The 19,282-nt window shown below is 37.1% G+C and overlaps 1 protein-coding gene across 3 annotated transcripts in view; it reads left to right on the top strand.

The window, feature by feature from the left end:
* CDH13 (cadherin 13) overlaps positions 1-19,282 on the top strand; it is a 500,702-nt gene that overhangs the window by 186,715 nt on the left and 294,705 nt on the right. For all 3 annotated transcript variants that reach the window (XM_054840727.1, XM_054840728.1, XM_054840726.1), the window contains one exon: positions 14,661-14,777. In XM_054840727.1, coding sequence (XP_054696702.1) covers positions 14,661-14,777 — 117 coding nt within the window. The remainder of the gene's footprint in view (positions 1-14,660; positions 14,778-19,282) is intronic.

The raw sequence follows: 19,282 nt of genomic DNA, 5'->3' as shown, positions 1-19,282 counted from the left end.
ACAAAAATTGAAGTGCTTGAGATCCAGAGAAAAAGAAAGGGGGAAAAAAAATTTTAAAAGACTCTTCTGAGAGTGATCTGGCTGTGTAATCCCTGAATCTGTGTAGTAAACAGTCTGAAACTGCAGACTTCAACTGAAGTCTCATGTGGACCCAGTGCCTGAAGAAGCACTGCTTTAGAAGTACATCCCAAAGTTTTGAGGTCTACCTTCATGGCTCTTCACATTGGTTTTGCAGAGGCAGCTACAGTGGGGTGGCTCTGAATAATTTCCCTGCCAGGGAATGCCTATCATCTCAAGGAAGTGAGGAAATAAATGGAGACCATGTTGTCAGAATTAAAAAAGGAATCCTGTTCGTACATATTTTCTAGGGGAGAAATTAGGAAGACAGGTAAGGGACAGAGGAGAGGTGGAGAATAATAATGAGGTAAAAGTTGTGGCAGACAGAAGGAGTCATGAAGAGCACTAAAATTATTTTTAAAAAGGGGGGAAAGTAGATAGATGGGAAATCAGAGCTCAGAAAAAAATAAAGGAGAAGAATGTAAAAAAAAAAAAAACAAACCAAACCCAAACCAACCCCAAAACCAAACCCCCCATCCGATATTTATTCTTACACGTTTCCTCAAATTGTTCATGCCCCCTCTCTCTGTTTTAGTTTCTCTTTGCAGCCTGTAGCATGAGTCTCATAAAGCGTGGATAAGATTATAATGCAATACCTTGGCACCAATCTCTCTTGTTTATGTGTCCATTAGTTCAAAGCCACAGACAGGCAATTTATTGGGTATGAAAAATGTCACCTATGGCACCCTCATTTGCATCTGAAAATTGATTTTTGTCACACTGGGATTTTAGGACAACCTTTTTTGGCAGCCAACATTGCCACAAAGCATAATAAAAATAATTATGTGACCACAAAAGCAGGTAAGGTTCACTGTAAATTTAAAGTCTCTACAGGATTGTAGTTGGCAAGGCATTATTGATGAGATTGTGAGAGTTACCTGTGGTAATCCTTCTTGATGATTTAACATTGACACCTAAACTTAAAACATAACTTGTGATTGCTATCAAAGTGTATAACAACATAATGTACTTGATTATGTTTAGTCAAACATTCCAGCATGATAGCAGAATATTATAAATGTCAGTTGAACAATTGATGGACTATTAATTAAGATTTTTTAAAGTGATAATTACTGAGCTATGGAATGTTTTTTAAGAAGGTACTATAAAACACCTTTTGATGATTAGTTAAAACACGTCACCCTCTTAGCATTTTTGCAAGTGCTAAGTTAATTCGTTTTCTGCTTTCTAATGTATTTGGCTCTGCCAAGTTTTTGTCTCTTCACTGGTGAGACCGTTAACATACATGGGAAGATGTCATTGTCCATTGTGATACTGAAAAATCCTATTAATTATCAGTGTTGCTCAAACACTTTCATTAGTTATTTTGGCAAAACAGTTCCCTAGGGCGAGATATATTTATATAACAAATTCCTCTAAAGCTGAATCAACCATAAATGGATTATGCAAACTTGTTTGCTTTCTTGTAGATAAATTGTTTTACAGCAGTGTTCATTATGAGAAAGTTCTTTGCCCACTGTAGTACTTTATCAGCATGGAATAATCTACAGCTTCAGTTTCAATGGTAAAAAGACACCATTCTTTAATATGAATGCAGCTTTTAATCTTAGTTCAGGATGTTGGTTGGTGGTTTTGTGGGGTTTATTCCTGCCTTATTTAAAAGACAGGCAAAGGATGGCAATTTATAAGTTCATATTCCTTAAACCAAGTTTCTCTGTGCAACTATGAAGGAAGAAATGTAATATTGGAAAGGGATGAGCATGATCTGAGGTGCATGTTAGAGTAAGGAAGGAGGGGAAAAAAGTGGTTCTTTGGTATTTAAGAACAGTGTAAGTTCCTATACAAACATTGAAAGTATGCAGTGGAGAAATCTGGGGTTATTGAAGACTTTGTTTTTGCTAAAACCAAAACTTATACCTTCGTTTTCTAATCCAAATCATATTTTGTGTGTTAATACTTCATTAATAACACTTTGGTATTTGACTGAATATTGAGAGAAGCACTCAGAGCGTGACACTACTTCTGGCTGATTTTGTGGAATAAATCCTTTACTAGGATTTATGAGATAGGCAGTTAAATATTAAGCAAGGGCTGTCCATACGTATTTCATATTCACTCAATGCTGTTTCTGCTAGCAGAAGGATTTGATCTTAATCATGGGTTTGTCATAGTCCACCCAAAACTAAGCCTATTTGAAATCACAGGGGGCACAAATATTTTGCGCTGATGTCAGGCTTCAGCTGTGAGGCACGCTTGCTGTTTTTTGGGGACCCACTGGCATTAGTTTCTAGCAGAACTGCTAGCTTGAGAGGGAGTACCAGGAAAGTTAGAGGCTTTACTTAATTAGTAGTGAGGTAAGATGTATCTCTGTTGGCTACCACAAGTATCACTAAAAATCATACCTTTATATTCCAATGTGGTATTACAATTCAGCAAAAACTCAGATATATTTTCTTCTTTGCAAATGGTTTTACTGTCCATCAGTCCTTGCAGCCTGGTTTTAAATATTTACTGGGGAGAAAAAAAATTACTGTTGCTTTCTAAGTTTCTCTCCATTGTTTTAGCAGTATTTCCTCCTTCAGGATTTGTTTGTTTTGGTCTTCATGACTTTGGCTATATTTTGAATGTAGGCTTTATAGTTTGTAGAAGTAGCCTGGATCATGATCTAAGAGTTTGCTCAGTAACATAGTTTTACCATATTTGGTTCTCTCCAACTGAAAGCAGCAGTCTCTGCTGGTAAAACCCTATATTTAGTTTGAACCAATGATTTTGCTTTTACAAATCATTGCATCCAATAGAGAAGAAAAATCATTATCAGTGGAGAAACACTTAGGCAAATACAAGGAAAAAGGTGTGAGTTTACATGTTTCTCACACTGATAGCATTAGCAGAAAAAAGATTCTACTCTATTTCTATATAATCTACAATGAAATACTAGTGAATACTTTTTTTTTTTTCAACTTTATTGAATGAGACCTGGCTGTTCCTATCAATATCATGGAATATCCTGAGTTGGAAGGGACCTATAAGGATCATCGAGTCCAACTCCTGGCTCCACCCAGGACCAGCCGAATCAGAGCATATGACTGAGAGCATTATGAATAAGACTACTTGCTTCTCTTTCTTTGTTTGCTCAAACCTCTGAAAAAAGCAAATAATAATTTACTTGAATCTCTGTTTGGTTTGTTTTTGGTTTGGTTTGGTTTGGTTGTTTTTTTTCTCCTAACCTAACTACCTGTGCTTTAATCTAGGAATGTACTAATCCCTGGAAAGGACTAATTGTTAGAGGATAAACCCAAAATTTCTATGTAGATAACTAGAACAATGAATTATTGCACAGCTTTCATTTCCTTCCATAGTAAGACTTTCCAAACTTGATCCTATTTATCATCTTCATGTTTCTGTGAATGATCTTTTCCGCCAAGTAAGCTCCCTAGGCCACACTCTCCACTGATTCCATGCAATTCCTTTTTTAAATTTTGTTTGTTTTTGCAATTTATGCCACTAGTTTTCCAAGAGGTACAGGCATTACTTCCCCTGTCAAGTCATTCAGATCACAGAGATAACCTTTTTGTTTTCATCTTGTGCTGTAAATGTAATAAATCAAATCGTTGCCAAAAGCAAGTTTTGAATTTTATATCATGAAATTTGCATTTCATGCTCTGTTGCTTATTCACAGAAGTCATCCAATCTGAAAAGAAAAATAATACCACATGACTTGTGTAACTAATACAGACAAATGTTTCTAAGCAACTGCCTGAGCAATCTGAAAATCAAAAATTACTCATCTGAGAAACTTGCGTATAATGGTAGATAATGTATTTGTTCACAGATTTCAAGGTCTGTTAATGGACAGTTTGTAAACTGAAACAGGGCCAAAAATGTATCACATTATGAATGCTGCAATTTATTAACCTGTCTCTATTAGATAAGTTCAGCAAAATAAAGCTATTTTAAGCTAAGAAACCGATACTGTGCTTCACTCCACTCTGAAATAGTCAGACAATAGCATCCAGAACCTTAAACACTAAGCTGATAGTTTGATTTTGTTGCAGTGCTACATTAAGATACTAAAGAGAAAGGTGCAAAGAAAGTTGAATAACACAAAGTAGATTTAATTTTCTTACATTCCTTGGAAATTCTGTACTTCATAGAAGCAACATGCTGTGCATAATCTGATATGCACAATGGGTCTTTGGTCACATTTCGAAGCAGAACATTTGCACTTGGCACGTGCGACGAGAACTGAAGAATTCATCTTACGAATTCATAATGCCATTTAAATACAATCCAGTCGAGATTCTTCTGGGGCTAGCTGCATGATGGATAATTATGAGGAGTAGAGAGATTTTGCTGATTTAGCTCAAGCTGTGAGAGTTCAGGGTTTTAATTCTAGAATTCTCCTGTTCAAATTCCAATGTGTCAGTAAAGGCAGCAGACATCACAGGTCTGACTTTAATGACTTCAGTGACTTTGGGAGCAAGACAATGAGTATAGATAAAAATAAAACTTATCTGACAGAACTGAACAAATATGAAATATGAACAAAAAAATTAAAGTGGAAACTAAGAGGTGGATAATATTCTGTTTTGGTCGGAGCTCAGGTTTTTGAACCCATTTGAATGCATCACTTCTTCCTCAGAAAGACACTGGATTAGAAATCAAAAGACTCGAGGTTTTAGATTTGTGGGTCTAAGTGCTAAAATACTGCCATTCACTGGAATGTCTCTGGAAGCAATTATTAGAACAATACTGAATCTGTGTCTTCTCTATCCCCTGTGATTGCTTTGACTGCTGGACTATCTGTCCCTAATCAGTCACTCCATTGTAGTCAATAAGGAGCTATGGAGTGCTCCAACCCTGCTCTGACAGTTTTGAGAGTATTATTTCTTTTCAACAATCTTGGACGCTGCTTCCCACTGACCGGAAACCCAAAGTAGGTAGCCCATGGCCAATGCTACAAAACCAAGGCAGTAGGAGTAGCAGTGGAGTTGCCAAACAGATGGCATGCAGGCTGGGAGTAAGGTTGGATCTGTCTTCTCTTGGACAAGAAACCTGAATAAAACCTGTTTACTCGGTGTTTGTGTAGGTGGTGACTGTTCTTGTCCCATGGAGACACTCAGTTAAAAGTCAACAGGTGTGAAGTAGGGAATATAAACATTTGTATGCTACTCTGGCTGCAGGTTCTTAGGGAAAAATGCTCAGATCCAAACATATGAATTTTAATGATATACAGTATTGAACTATCAATGTCACATTTCAGGTATAGTAAAGCTGCACTCAACTTTAGTTTCAGCTGTTATAATCCAGAAAAAAAACCCCTTCAAACCGTTGCAAACTATAATTCCTGCCATTTTAGGCTCTTTTTCCTGAAGTATGTGGCAATTAATATTGTTAGCAGCTTGATGTTACAGCTTATGAATCATTGATCTGTTCCAGTATAGCAATTAATTTGCTCCTGATTCCCGATAGGTACACTCTTTGAATTTCCTGAATTAGACTTAATTGCCAGCATGTGATTAAGGAGAAATGTGAGAATCCACTGAGATCTCCAAGGCTATGTCTTGGTCTCCATCTTGCATGTTTTACTTTACTTTTGGAAATGTTCTGCAAAAAAACTGAGCTTTGACTTCCCACCCCAAAATAGATAGGGCAAAAATTAAACTGTTGCTATTTCTAACTAGCATATTTTGCAAGTTCTATAGAAGTTGGATCTAGAAGTAAAATTTGAGCAAATGACTGGAGTTTAAGTGTCTTGCTAGTCATATGTTTTTAAAAGTTGTTTTATTGCATGTGAATTTTTAGATACCTCTCATCTAAGTCAGAACTTCACATGCTTACTCTCTTCTTCAGTAATACTATGTGGGTCTCTGAGACTGTCCAGACTAATGAAAAGTTTATAATTAAAGGGCATTGTCCTGTGAATTTAATTGGGTCACTATGGTGAAGAACAAATAACAGAGGGCATGTTTAGGTCTTGTATTTTAATCTTTGACAAATGCAGTCAAAGTCCAGTGCCACTCAAGTAGTAATAAGAAGCTGTCCACGAGACACTGTAACACTGTCTCTTTATTTGTATCACAGAATAGAATTAAACTTCTGGTATCAGACAGTTACTGTCTGTTAACTTGTTTGTATTGAAGAGTAAAAATACAGCCCAAGTTGTGGAGTGGATTAATACACTACGATTTCAGCTCTTTGGACTCAGTTAATGCCTGTTAATTAATTTGTTCTGAGTAGCTGGACCAAGCGGTGAAGTGGATTAATGTACTAACATTTCAGTTCTTTTGACCAAATTTCAAATCTGGCTGGGTGAATGAGGAGTTTTGCCGTAGCCTAGATCTAAGTGGGCATTTTGTCTTCATCACAGACTACCGATTCATTTGTCAGTCTGGCAGCTTCTGTATGGGAAAGCACAAGAATGCCAGCTCTGTAGAGCTCCATGCATGCATAGTCAAGTCTAATAAAATATATCCGGACTTTTTTGTGGTGCAGATCTATGATCTAAACATAATGCATTCCTGCTTTGCAGTCTTATGTAACGTACAATCTTTGCTAGGAGTCAATACAGCTCTGAGCTAAGGGAAAGGAGGAAGGCAGTGGTACAGGCACATGACTGCAACATTACATTACGTGCAAGGGTGTGCTAGTACCAATGGAAAGAAAAGTATTGGAACTCCCTCTCAGTTAAACTGTCCTTGGTTACAGACTTCTCAAATCCTTAATAAAAGGGATCTTGTTTTTCAGCACGAGGTAACTGGCAAATTTTTTTTGCAATACCCATGATCAGGTCTGCTATACGTAATCTGTGCTAAGTGGATGATTCATTGGGATGCGCCCAACTGACTGCACGTGCACAGTTCAGGTTGCCCAAATGTACAGTGTAGGGTTGTAGGACACACGTTCAGAGTCTCACTGTAAATTTTTTTTTCTGGGTTTTGTGACATCTCAAGCCAAAGGCTGAATTCCTCATCCCCTACTCCCCTCCCCATGTAATCACAATTTAGAGCCTTGCTGGCTGTAGGAAGTGTGTTTATGCATCCATTCAGACATGGGACTAGGACTGCAGCCACTAGTTCTATTAAACAGTATACATGACTTTAACATACAGTATTATTGCTTTCGGGTATCATGAAATTGCTTTTGTGCAGCACGGTTATAATGCAATGAATTCCATTGCACTTGAGCAATCCAGAACACGAGTATAAAATGTGTTAGTTTTCTTCTGTATACTTATAGCTGGCTGCCCTGCAGCAAGACATAGAAAGCTGTTTTTCCAAGGTGGGACATCTTCTGCTATGAATAGGATTTATTTTACATAAGAAATAAATTTTATTTATTAGAAATTGCCCTTATATCCCAGAAGTGAAACATAGAACAGCTTTTTCATGGCTGCTTGTGTTGTTCCAAATTTGAGTTGTCAATTGTCTGCTACTGATCCACAGATTTTGCGGCTTTATATATGTTACTCCCCCACCAAAAGCGTTTGCCTTTGATTCATTTATCATGCCCTAGAATTGAGATATGTTGTTCTGTATGTTCTTTATCCTTCTCATTCTGGAAATCAAGGTGTTTTCAACATGTGTGAAGCTTGCTAGGGATTAAAGGGAAGCTCTCGCATTTTGAGTCCATCCAATATAAGCGAAGAAAGGAGTGCACTCAGTGGACTCAGTAGGAATATTAAGAGAAAGAAGTTAGGGCTTTGTGTCCATGCTGTGCAATGAATTTTCCACGTGGCTTTGGTTAAGTCTCAAAAGGGTCAGATTTGTGAAAGGTTTTAATTGCTTCAGAACTCTGCTATGTGTCTAGTACTGTTTTCAATAGCAGTTTGGTATCTAACCCAATGGGAGATGCCTTCATTAAAAGAAAAAAGGAAAACAAGGGGTTTTTTTTTGCTTTGTTTTTATGGTAAATGTTGATTGCAGGAGTTTATTTTCTTAAGACTTGTATGCCTTGGCAATTCTGTCAGCAGGTGCTTTCCTTGTTTACGCTACATCTACTTAAGGTGCTGAGGGTTTTGGGACATCTTTAACAATTTTGAATTTTTTCTGGCATGCTGTAAAAGCAGTCTGGTGATGTTTGCTTTGCATCCAGTGTAAGCACAGTAGAGATGGACAGAAGGGTGTTTTTAATAGTGATAAGGGATGTGTTGTTAGTGTATCCTGGTGAAGACAGAGGCATAAGGTCAGACATTGTCTTTTTTCCTTAAGCCTGTATTTGCAGTGCTGTTTGACAGATGCAGTCAATCAGAGCATGTTTGGTTGTTTGTGTATAAGGGATACCTCATTATATTTAATGAGCAGTGTGGAACAGATAGGAGATTTCCTGAAAGAGGAGGTGATTCACATATGGTTCAAAATGAAAATAACACTCACTGAATAATGACAAGAAAAGTCTGAAATGTTAATTTAAAAAAAGAAAAGGCACTTGGTTGTCATTTCTGTGTTATTCTCAGAACAGGTAACTCCCATGGTTAATGTGTACAAAAGGAAAGTTAATGGCATTTAGGCCATTATCATCTTAGAAAAACTTTTCCCTGACACAGAATAAGGCAGGTGTGAGGATAAATGAAACTTACTTGAATAGAAACAGGACTTTTCCATCACAAAAGATACTGTAGAGGTTTAGGGCAATAATAGAATGTATCATTTTACAAAGCAAAGTTCAGATTTTTCTCCGGGATAGTTGACATATTATCACATATGCATTACAAAAATACTTTAGAATAAATTAGCATAAAAATAGTTATGATTTACACATGACCAAATGATTTGAGCAAGAATAAAATTTTTCCTAATATGTTCTTGCCTCCTCTAAAGATAAAAGGAACCACCATCCTATAAAAATACATGTAGCACGGTGTCATAGTTTAACCCAGCGCCAACAGCTGAAACAGCTACACAGCGGTTCACTCACATCCCCAAGTGGGATGAGGGAGAAAATCGAAAAGGTAAAAAAAAAGTAAGACTCATGGATTGAGATGAAGACAGTTTAATAGGACAGAAAAAGATTAATAATAATAAAAGAATATACAAAACAAGTGATGAACAGCACAGTTTCTCACCACCTGAAGCCAATAGTCAGCTAGCTCCCAAGCTGCTCTGCCTCCTGGCCAGCTGTCCCTGTTATATACTGAGCACAATGTCGTGTGGTATGGAATATCCCTTTGGCCAGTTTGGGTCAGCTGTCCTGGCTGTGTCCTATCCCAGCTTTTTGGATGCCCCCCACCTTCTCATTGGCAGGGCAGTATGAGAAGCTGAAATGACCTTGACGACTGCTTGGCAACCACTAAAAACATCAGTGTGTTGTCAACATCATTCTCATCCTAAATCCAAAACACAGCGCTAACCAGCTGCTAGGAAGAAAATTCACTCTATCCCAGCCGAAACCAGGACACACAGCTAGCTGAATGGCATGCTAGCAAACCTGTAGTCTGAGATTACCAAGTGTCTATGAAGTTAATGGGTGTATCGGTTAGGCAGCATAAGGATCTGCCTCTCTCTGTATTAATTATAATGGTAGAAACACCCGGTGTAATTAAACCAAGCTCCACCAGCAATTTCCATCACCCAGATGTTATATCTGACCATACTTCACAAGCCTGGAAGCTTATGTGCTCTGACATACCTGATTCTCCTTAGCATGCTAGATTTTAGCTGGATTTGTTCTTCTAAAGTATACAATGTGATTTCTAGGGTGACATTTACAGGCATTGAGGACAGATTACTTTTGAGCAGATGTTTGTGTATATGCTATTGACCTTTACAATTCTTAACTTTATTCATTGAATTAATGATTTGTATAAACAGTAGTTTTTTAACTTACAGGTAAAGTTTCAGCACATTTCTTAGATTTTCATATTATTAACACCATGAGAAAATTTTTTTCCTGTTTTGGCACATGATTTTAGAAATCATTATTAATACTGCTAATAACAATGTTCTGATGATGCAAATAACATAAAACAACTAAGTATTACACTTGTGAAATTTCAACTGAGAATTATATAAAAATTTTTGCGTCAAGTTGATCTGCATGTAGTTTTGGTTTTTCAGTCTTATGTAGTGATGTGATTTTGTAGGAAGACTGATATACCGCTGAATACCACACCCCATTTGCTATTTTAAAGGAATTTTGCTTGCAACAAGCATCCAATTAATTTTGTTTGTTTATTTGGGACTGACTCCACTTTATACCATCAAGCTTAGTATATATAAACAACTAAATGGCAAGAAACTCAACTGCTTTTCTGGTCACCATAGGGGATTACAGGTTGCTGCTCCAGTGATGTTTCCAACCCTTATTGTGACAAATTGATATCTGTATTCAGCCCCCTTATTCCCATGACAAGTTCGAATGAAATTTTCTTTGCCAAGAGTAATGGTGCCTGCTACTGGGTAGCGATTAGGCCATTTGCTCAAGTATTCAAGTACTGCAACACCCACAAGAACCCCTGGTAAGAAGAAAGAAAACCAAAACAGAGTGGAGAGTTCTCAAGGGATCCAGGGAAATTGCAACTTGCGTAGCATTGTGGTCTGGGCAGACTGGCATCTTTCAGTAAAAGCCTAACCTAAATGCTGGAAAAATGAGGCGGCTGTGTTTGTTGCTTGCTTAACATGAATAGGGAACCAAGCTTTGTTGCCAGCGAATCAGCATATTGCGTGCTGAACTGTTGCTGTACCAATTCCACGTCTGGAAAGGGAATTTAATGAAGTAAAAAATAGGGTGTAAAAGCTGGTTATGAAATGGTGGATAGTGAAATGATAGTTGGATTCTGATTAATCTCTATGAAAATAGCAGTTGAAAGATAGATCACAGATGTGATTTTGCAGTTAAATAGTAAAAAATAAAGAACCTGGTAGGATTTCTCTCCTACTATTTTGGTTTAAAAAAAAAATTCAATCAGAAAACTAGAACTTTTATGTTTGGTGCACTTTTCATAGGAAAGCGTATATTTATTGGGGTTTTTTTTGTTTGCGTTTTTTTGTTTGATTGGGGGTTTTTTGTTGTTTTGGGTTTTATTAATTTTACTTGTGGATGGATGTTTCTGGACACGCACCTTAGGTTTCTGTTTGTTGTACAAAGCAGCAGGCATGGGAGAAGGAGATGGTAATCATAGCCTTTAGCTCTCTGGGTGCTGGTTGAATATCACCCATCTGAGACATGTCATTCTAGGCTCTCCAGACTGTCAGCTCCAGACTCCTGGCACATAAATACTTGTCTGGAGTCACAGCTGCTACAAAGATGTGGCAAGTACTGTAGTCTTTGTACAGCTGGTTCCAGCAAAGATGACAGGAAAACTCCTTTGCAGGTTTAACTTGTGTCAAGGGGGCAAAGGAAGACTCCTGTTGTAATGCCAGCCTGATATTGTAAGAAAATTTGAAGCAAAAATTCCAATTGTATCTGGAGTAATTTCATATCTCTTGTGAGTTGGTTCTTCAGGAAATCAAATAGGTGGATTCAGTAAAAATTGTTATATATGCAGTATATCCACTCATGAATGAGAATCTTTTCAGTGTTTTAACTGTTGAATCAGGTGCTAAGTACACATGTAATTTCAAATTTATTGGCTTCTGTCTTATATGTTGGTTGAGCATCAAACCGTCAGGTGCAGCTGCTTGGTATTAAGCAAAATGTTCTTTCTTTTTCCCTGTTCTTTGCAAATGGGGAAATCATTGTGATAACCACAAACAGCACTGAATTATTAAATGTGTTGAAGTACTCTTGACCTTTTCTTCCTTTCTATTTACCTGCATTCCATAGTGATGCTTTTGGCTACTCATTTAATCAGTCATGTTGCTGTTAGACACCAGGGGATGATGAGAAAGAGAGAAATCATCATGAAGAAATCAGTATTTAAAAAGCAGCAGTGAGATTTGAAGAATACACAGCATGAAACATACTCAGAGAAGTGCTTACATTTAGAGTGCCCAATCTGCTGAAGCTTTCTTCTCCGTGCAACAGATTAATAGTGTTTAAAAACAAATAATACTATTTTTCCTTTTTTATTCCAAAGTACTGCTTGGAAATCTGGACTTGAAGGCCTTAAGTCTTCCCAGCCTTCTGCTTTCCTTTAGAATATAGTTTCTTTGTGTTAATGACTGTAGTGTTGACTCATTGGATATAATTTGGCTTTTTCCTCCATTTGTGGATGTTCTGGGAAAGTGTAAGGATAACCTGTCATGAGGAAGTGATGAGCCAATTGCTTATGGGTCTATAACTACCAAAATTGGGAGATCTAAACATTGAACAATCTGAAAATTCCTTTTACTCCTCAAACTACCATAGAAAAAAATATGAAACAGGGCGCTGAGCAACCTGATCTAGTTGAATTTGTCCCTGCTTATTGCAGGAGGGTTGGAGTAGATGACCATTGTATGATACAAAGAGATACAAATGTGAATAAATGTCTTCCTCATTTGCAAAAAGCATGCATCCAGGAAGTCTTCCTTATACTTCCACGAGCTGAAGAGCAACCATGAAGGTAGCAGTTAGCACAAGTGAACATTGTGATCAGTTGAGCACTGCGGCTGAGCTAAAGAATTGATGTTTCCTTTCTACTCTCCTTAGAAATGTCACAGACACATGCCAGCCAAACTGTCTGCTGTGTTTACAGTGTAAGTGATTTTGAAAGCTTACTGCTCTGTGCATTTGCCTTTGGATAGAACTCAGCTCCTTCCTTTTTATTTGACACTTCAAGTGTTTTTTATCTTGAACTTTCTCATGAATTTTTATTAGGGAAAATTCTTTTGGGAGAGGAATTGAAAGACAAAAATAGGGACCCAAGTGGCCTGCCGACTGAAAGATTAGAGAGGAGTGGCAAACCCTTTGGGAGAAATGGGAACTCTGTATCAGGATGAGCCTCAAATAGTCATGAAAATTGGCAAAATTGTGAGAAGGGATTCTCTGCATGGTTCCCACTGCTCTTTGACTTTATCATGTCTAAAGCTGACTGTTGAAGACTTGTGTTTCCTTTGCTACTGTTTGTTGTCAAATTTGAAAAGTGATGCTAAAGCTAACAGAGGTAGAGCAGTGTTTTGGTGATGATGGATTCATTAGATGGGAGGCACCTATACAGATGGCAGCAGAAGCAGCCTGTGGAGTTCTTGACTGATGGATGTCCAGACCATGCCACCAAGAAAACTCATTCAGCTTTGCAGTTTTATAAAAACACAGCCTAGGGATGGAGCTCTCCTGATGTAATAAAACAGTGGCTATTAAAACAACAACATGGATTCCAGAACTGACTGAGAAACTTAATTTTCTGGAGTTTCTGCATTAAGAGAGCAGAGAAAAAAGTGTTATCTGTAGGATGATAACTGCCATATCGGAATTAGACATTTAATTCAACCGATGACTTCTTTAGTAAAACTGTCATGACAACCTGAATGAATAGTAGCGATCTAAATCTTTTTCAGTTTCACAATTCCCAACACAGTACAAATTTGTGTGTGTGCATCGGGTTTGTTTTGTTTTGTTGTTTGTTTGTGGGTGGGTGGGGTTTATTTTCTTAGTGGTTTTTGGTTTTTGGGTGTTTTTTTGTTGTTGTTTTTTTTTCCCTTCCCTAAAAGGGGTCTGGATCCAAGGGGAGATCTTTGGGAGATGGAGAGAGGCTGTTTTTGACCTTGGTAGTAACTGTGCTTGGAGAAGAGAGTTGCAGAGTCTGTAGGAGGAAGCAAAAGGAGAGGGTGGTCTCTGGGAAACTGCAGCTCATGCAGAGAGAGCAGCGAGAGGATCAGAGAGCAGAAGGGAAGGGAAGGCAAAGGTGTGACAGACAGAGTTTTTAGAGTTTTTTAGGGGCCAGAGGTCATTGTGAAGACTTTGCTGTAGCTCAAAGTGCTGAATTGCCTGACGCTCAGCTGGAACTAAATATTCCAGAAAATGCAGTGGGTTTAAAGGAAGGCTGGTGTATAAACCACTTCTACTTTTGTTCTTTCTAATATAGTAGCATGAAGTTTTCTCTAAGAGAAAAAAAACCCCCAAACCCACAACCCAACACTCAACACAAAAAAACCCCCTGACACAAAACCTCTACTAGCTGATATTCTTACACCTGGGTTTTGCTGTCTATTTTTATTTTTAATTTACAAGCTTTTGGTGTTTACTGACAGTTCATTAGCTGGGGACAGTCTCAGCAAATTCACCTGTAAGTTCTGTTTGATTAAAAGCCTGGACTGAGAATTGACCAAGTATAGATGTGACTTGAGATGTGAAAATTATGTAAGACATTTAAAGTGTGGCTTTTTACAGGTGTTGTGCTAGTATTTGAGGTAAGCCAGACCTTGTTTAAGATGTATGATTTAAGCAGTCGTCAGGTTAGGATGGTAGACACACTTGCTTAGGTTTAAAGCTAGTCTACAGGAATACAAAATGAATACAGCCTGTCCGCTATCAGTGTAATAAGTGCAGTAACCTGACAGATTTAAATAAATAGCTTGATATCTTATCAATAGTTGCTGGAAAACATACAACACAAAACCTAGAATCTGGTAGTTCATGTTAATTTTGCCTAAAGATGCAGGGAATGGAAATAACTGAATATTATTTTGAAATTCTTTGTAATTGGTCTTTTTTTTTTTTAGGAAATCTTTAAGATAGAAGGCAACCTTGGAATTCCAAGACAAAAAAGAGCTATTTTGGCAACTCCAATATTAATTCCTGAAAATCAGAGACCACCGTTCCCTAGATCCGTTGGCAAGGTAAGTCAACAAAGAACTGGATCAATTTTTGATATTAAGTAATAGATCTATTTCTCTTAAAATTTTGTAATGCCTATCATGTTGGTAGTAATATCCCACAAAAAATTAAGAAACTTAAAACTGAAGAGAGAATGTTGTTTTTCTGTCTATATTGTGTAGACAGATGAAAATGTCTTTGTATTCATGGCAGACTTAAATAACATACATTCTGGTATAAAAAGCCTTAATCAAACACATACGTTTTCATGCAGTTGCTATCTTCAATAGAGGTTACTGCCAACTTGTGTATCTGTGTGTTAGACTGGGGATGAAATCTAGGCCAGGAATGTTATGAAGAATATTCTATTTCATAGTGTAGATTATCTTGTTACTATTATAGAATCATAGAATGTTTAAGAATAGAATCTATTCTGAAGACCTAGAAGGAATTCATAAGGAATTCAATGTAAAAACACCTTCTGTTCATTCCTTAGTTAATTTCTAGCGTCCAAAGGCAAAATAAGTCTTCACGTGTGTTTTCAGTTTTATTTTTTGTTGTTTGCAAAGGTCTGACAAAGCAGAAAGTTTTTCTTGGGTCTGCAGGCAACCAGATAGACAAAAGTTCTAAGAGCCAGTTTTCCAGAACTTCAGATGTACAGCTTGTATATACAAAATCATTAAAACTAAAATACCCATAATTGTTCAAATGACCATTTAGGCATCAGAAGGTGTAATTACATGAATATGTTTTGCATATTGGCAGTTTTGAAACAGGGACTCCTATGCGTTGCGCTGACTTTAGGTGTGTTAATGGCGTGGTGGCTTGTACAGCTGTAAAGTCTAGTCCTAATTCCCACCAATATGATTGCTAGAGCTAAATGCACAGCTCGAGGGCAGAATTTTACTCTACGATCGATGTGTAATTTAGCCAACTGGCACCTAATCAGTTACTTTAATAATTAGGAAAGGTTGTTTTCCAATCAGTAAAAACAAAGAATAATCTATGAAAATTTAATTTTCTCCCCTTTCCTCATCAATAATTTATACTGATCTCATAAATTTCCCTAAGTTTTTCTATCTTTCTGAAGTACTTTTTAATGTGTCCTAAACTTTCTAAAGCTATTTCTGAACTTTTTGCATTTCAGTATTTGAGAATTAATGATCAATAACTAAAGTAAATATTGTTGGTTAATGTTAGTGATAAATAGTTAATTTTTAAGACTTCTGTTGTGCAATTTTAAAGCAGTGAGGGAATTAAAAAGGTTACTTATACACAGATCTGTAGTGCTTTTTTTTGTTATTGATTTATTTCGCCCTGCCCCTTTCCACTCCTACTGCTTGTGTACACTGAATTTTTAGTTCTGAGGTAGTCTGAGTTTCTCTCCAGAAGTGCCTTCATTATGTATTTTTATTGGGAGTTTAGAATGCTAGTCCTGGTAACTGAGATTCCTTACGCAGAATGAGATGAATCAGGTCCTGTTTGTACTTAAATGTTTTCCTAGCATCTTGTCATCTTGATTTGTTATCGTTCCTGAAATGCTAGTCAGGGATCACAAGTGCCTTAGATGATGTATAAACACAGAAGTACAAAAGCGTCTGGCAGTCTGTTTTTCAAAGGCCCTAAGATACCTATCCTCAACTAATGTTTAAATTATAGGAACTGCAAATGATCAGCACCTTGAAATACGTTGAGCTGTCATCAGTTTTAAAAGTCTTTGAATATAATTTTTTTCACACAGTATATTTCTAATTTGGGTATCTAGACATGAGTATTTTGGCTACAGTCTATTGCAAGTAGCAGCGTAGAGTGTATATGTGTCAACTGAGATAAAAATTTTAGAGATATTTAAAATAATGGAGTGAAATATTCTAGGTCAACTGTAGTAATTTGCAATGGAATGCTTAACAAAGCATAAATAAAATGGTTTGGAGCCTCAGACATGCTGATGGTAGGGAAGAGAGTCTATTGTTCCCTAAATAAAAAATTCAATCAGAGTCCATGCTGAAAACAAAAGCAATGCTTTTAGGTCATTTTGGCATGTCACAGATCTTCATAAGACAGGCCATGAAGTCTTCAGAAATAGAATAGTCTGTACTAATCTACAGAGCCTTAGACACTCAATTCATGTACTTGTTTCAGACCCTGCACAAACTGTAGAAAAAGTTAATCATCTGTCTCATTTAACTTCAGATGTTTATTGTTACCTGTACATAGCTTCATGAATTTGCAAAAATTCATTTAGCTGCACACTTCTGTGAGGCATGAGAATCATAGAATCATAGAATGGTTAGGGTTGGAAGGGACCTCAAAGATCACCTAATTCCAACCCCCCTGCTGCAGGCAGGAACACCCATTTATTTCCTTTTCCACATTATTTTGGGGCTTATCTTAAGATGCCTCACCAGTGCACTACATGGACTGAGGAATTACAGCTGCGGATGTGTATGAATTTCTCTTGAACTTAAACTTTGCTGTCTGTGGTCTGTTGTAATTGCTGTGAAGGGACATTGCAGATGTATTTTGTAGCTGTGGTTTCTATAGTGTTTTGGGGAAGAGAGAAAACATACAGAGAATGGTTAATTTGCATGTTATAATAGAATTTTAAAATTGAGAAGGAACAAGAAAGGAAAGCAGATTCTGGATCAAAGTTTTGTCATGTAACTGCCAGCAATCAGGGCTGAGGACTCATGTAGGTTGGCTGTGATGGGAACAGCAGAGTTTGTCTCATACGGCAGGGGCTCACAAGTACTCATCCTGTCTGTCCAACACTGTGAGCAGTGTCCTTCTGAGTTCCTCTGTAATGGGTGTTCCCGGTCAAATCTCCGTGAGATTCCACAGTGGGGCAGTTTATTATGTTTATTGCTATGTCTGAATAAAATATAATAAAAACATTTAGGAACAAGGCATTCCAATACAATAATATGTATATATATGTGTGTGTGTAATAACCACACATTTTCCTATGTGAAAAATAATTCCACCTTTTGTTTTCCTGTCATCTTTCTTACTGCATTTTCTGCTCATTGGGAATGTGAAGCTCTCCTGACTGAATTAAAAATAAGATAGTGATAATTTCAGATATGACTAGTTCTGTTTGATACAATCATGTGATCCAGTTTGGATGTCCACATAAAAGTTAGATTTCCAGTTGCACCCTGAGTGTTTTATTTTCCCTTTTTTCCATCTGCTTTAGCAAATTACCAATGTAGTTTATTCATCTGTTCTGACTGCCTCTTGCTTTCCAACCCATGCTACATTGCCTGGAAATGCACAAGGTTGTTTGGAAGTGATTGCAGCAGCCACCAACAGTTGAGCTGCTTATTAGCACTTAGTTGGGAGCAGGGCAGATGTGCAAAAATAGGAGAGCAGTAGGAGAATAATTAATTACATTTTATTTCACAATTAGGAAACAATAGCAGAAATAAAAGGGAATTTTAGAGAACTTTATTCATTAAAATTTGGTAATATAAATCAGGAAGGAGGTACTGCACTGAAAAGTGAAAAAAATTGTTTTAATTACAAAAATTCAAATTAGTATTTAGCTTAACAAGGAAATACATGTGTAGAGGCTGTTCTCTGTGCTGTTACTGGCCTTCCAGCATACCCACTTAGGAATGAGATTATTGCCTTGCCATTTGCACACTGTTCATTAGAGTATCTCTTAATTAAATAACTATCATAGGTGTGCTGTGCTGGTAGGTAGAGGAATCTTACCTTTTAGCAGAATTTAAGCTTTTGCATATTATCCTTCATTCCTGAGGGAAAATAGTAAAATTAAAATATTTTAATACAGTCTTGGTAATAGGGGCCTTTGTGACCAGATGGCCCAGGCTACAAGTGTTGTCTGTTATTGATGTGTTTTGTTTAGCTCTTGCTGATATAGCACAGGGATACGATATTCAATTTTTAATCTCTCCCCATATGTTACTTTCCTGGTTTATTTGTCCACATCAAGTCAAATGAAGTACAAAACAGTGGGATGCAGGATTATCTTGTAATTATGGTGATAGGTTATTCGTCACTATGCTATGGAAATGTTTTCTAAGACTAACTTGAGTGATAGTTCTATGCAGCTATTTGATGACAATCTCCAGACACACTATAACTGTGGTGATGACCACATGATGCATGATATGGTGGTACTTGAAGTTTAATCCTACACTAACACAGAGCTCAAAGTGCAGGAAGGTAATTGTGGAAATAGTCAACAGTTCTAGCTCTTCTTCCAGACATTAGGAAAGAAGGACATCTGCAAAGTAAGAATGTTTTAATATAGGCTGAAAGGATTTCCTATTGATTTTATTGATGGACATATGATGAATCCATGATTCTATTCTTTAATTTAATGGAATTGTGCTTCATAAGAATGAGTATTTTAATTTATTTAAATTGCTGACACATAAGATCTGGAAGCCACGAGTGGCCTGGTAAAAATTTATGCTCAATGAAGGCCAGAAAATAGAGAGGTACACAGGAAACTTTGTAGGAAACTGGTGCTGAATGAAGAAAAAGCAAAACCTTATTT

Source organism: Grus americana, chromosome 13 (genome assembly GCF_028858705.1).
Source record: "Grus americana isolate bGruAme1 chromosome 13, bGruAme1.mat, whole genome shotgun sequence".
NCBI classification, from domain to species: Eukaryota; Metazoa; Chordata; class Aves; order Gruiformes; family Gruidae; genus Grus; species Grus americana.
Note: the sequence above shows the minus strand (reverse complement) of the source record. Positions and strands in the feature narration are given on the sequence as shown.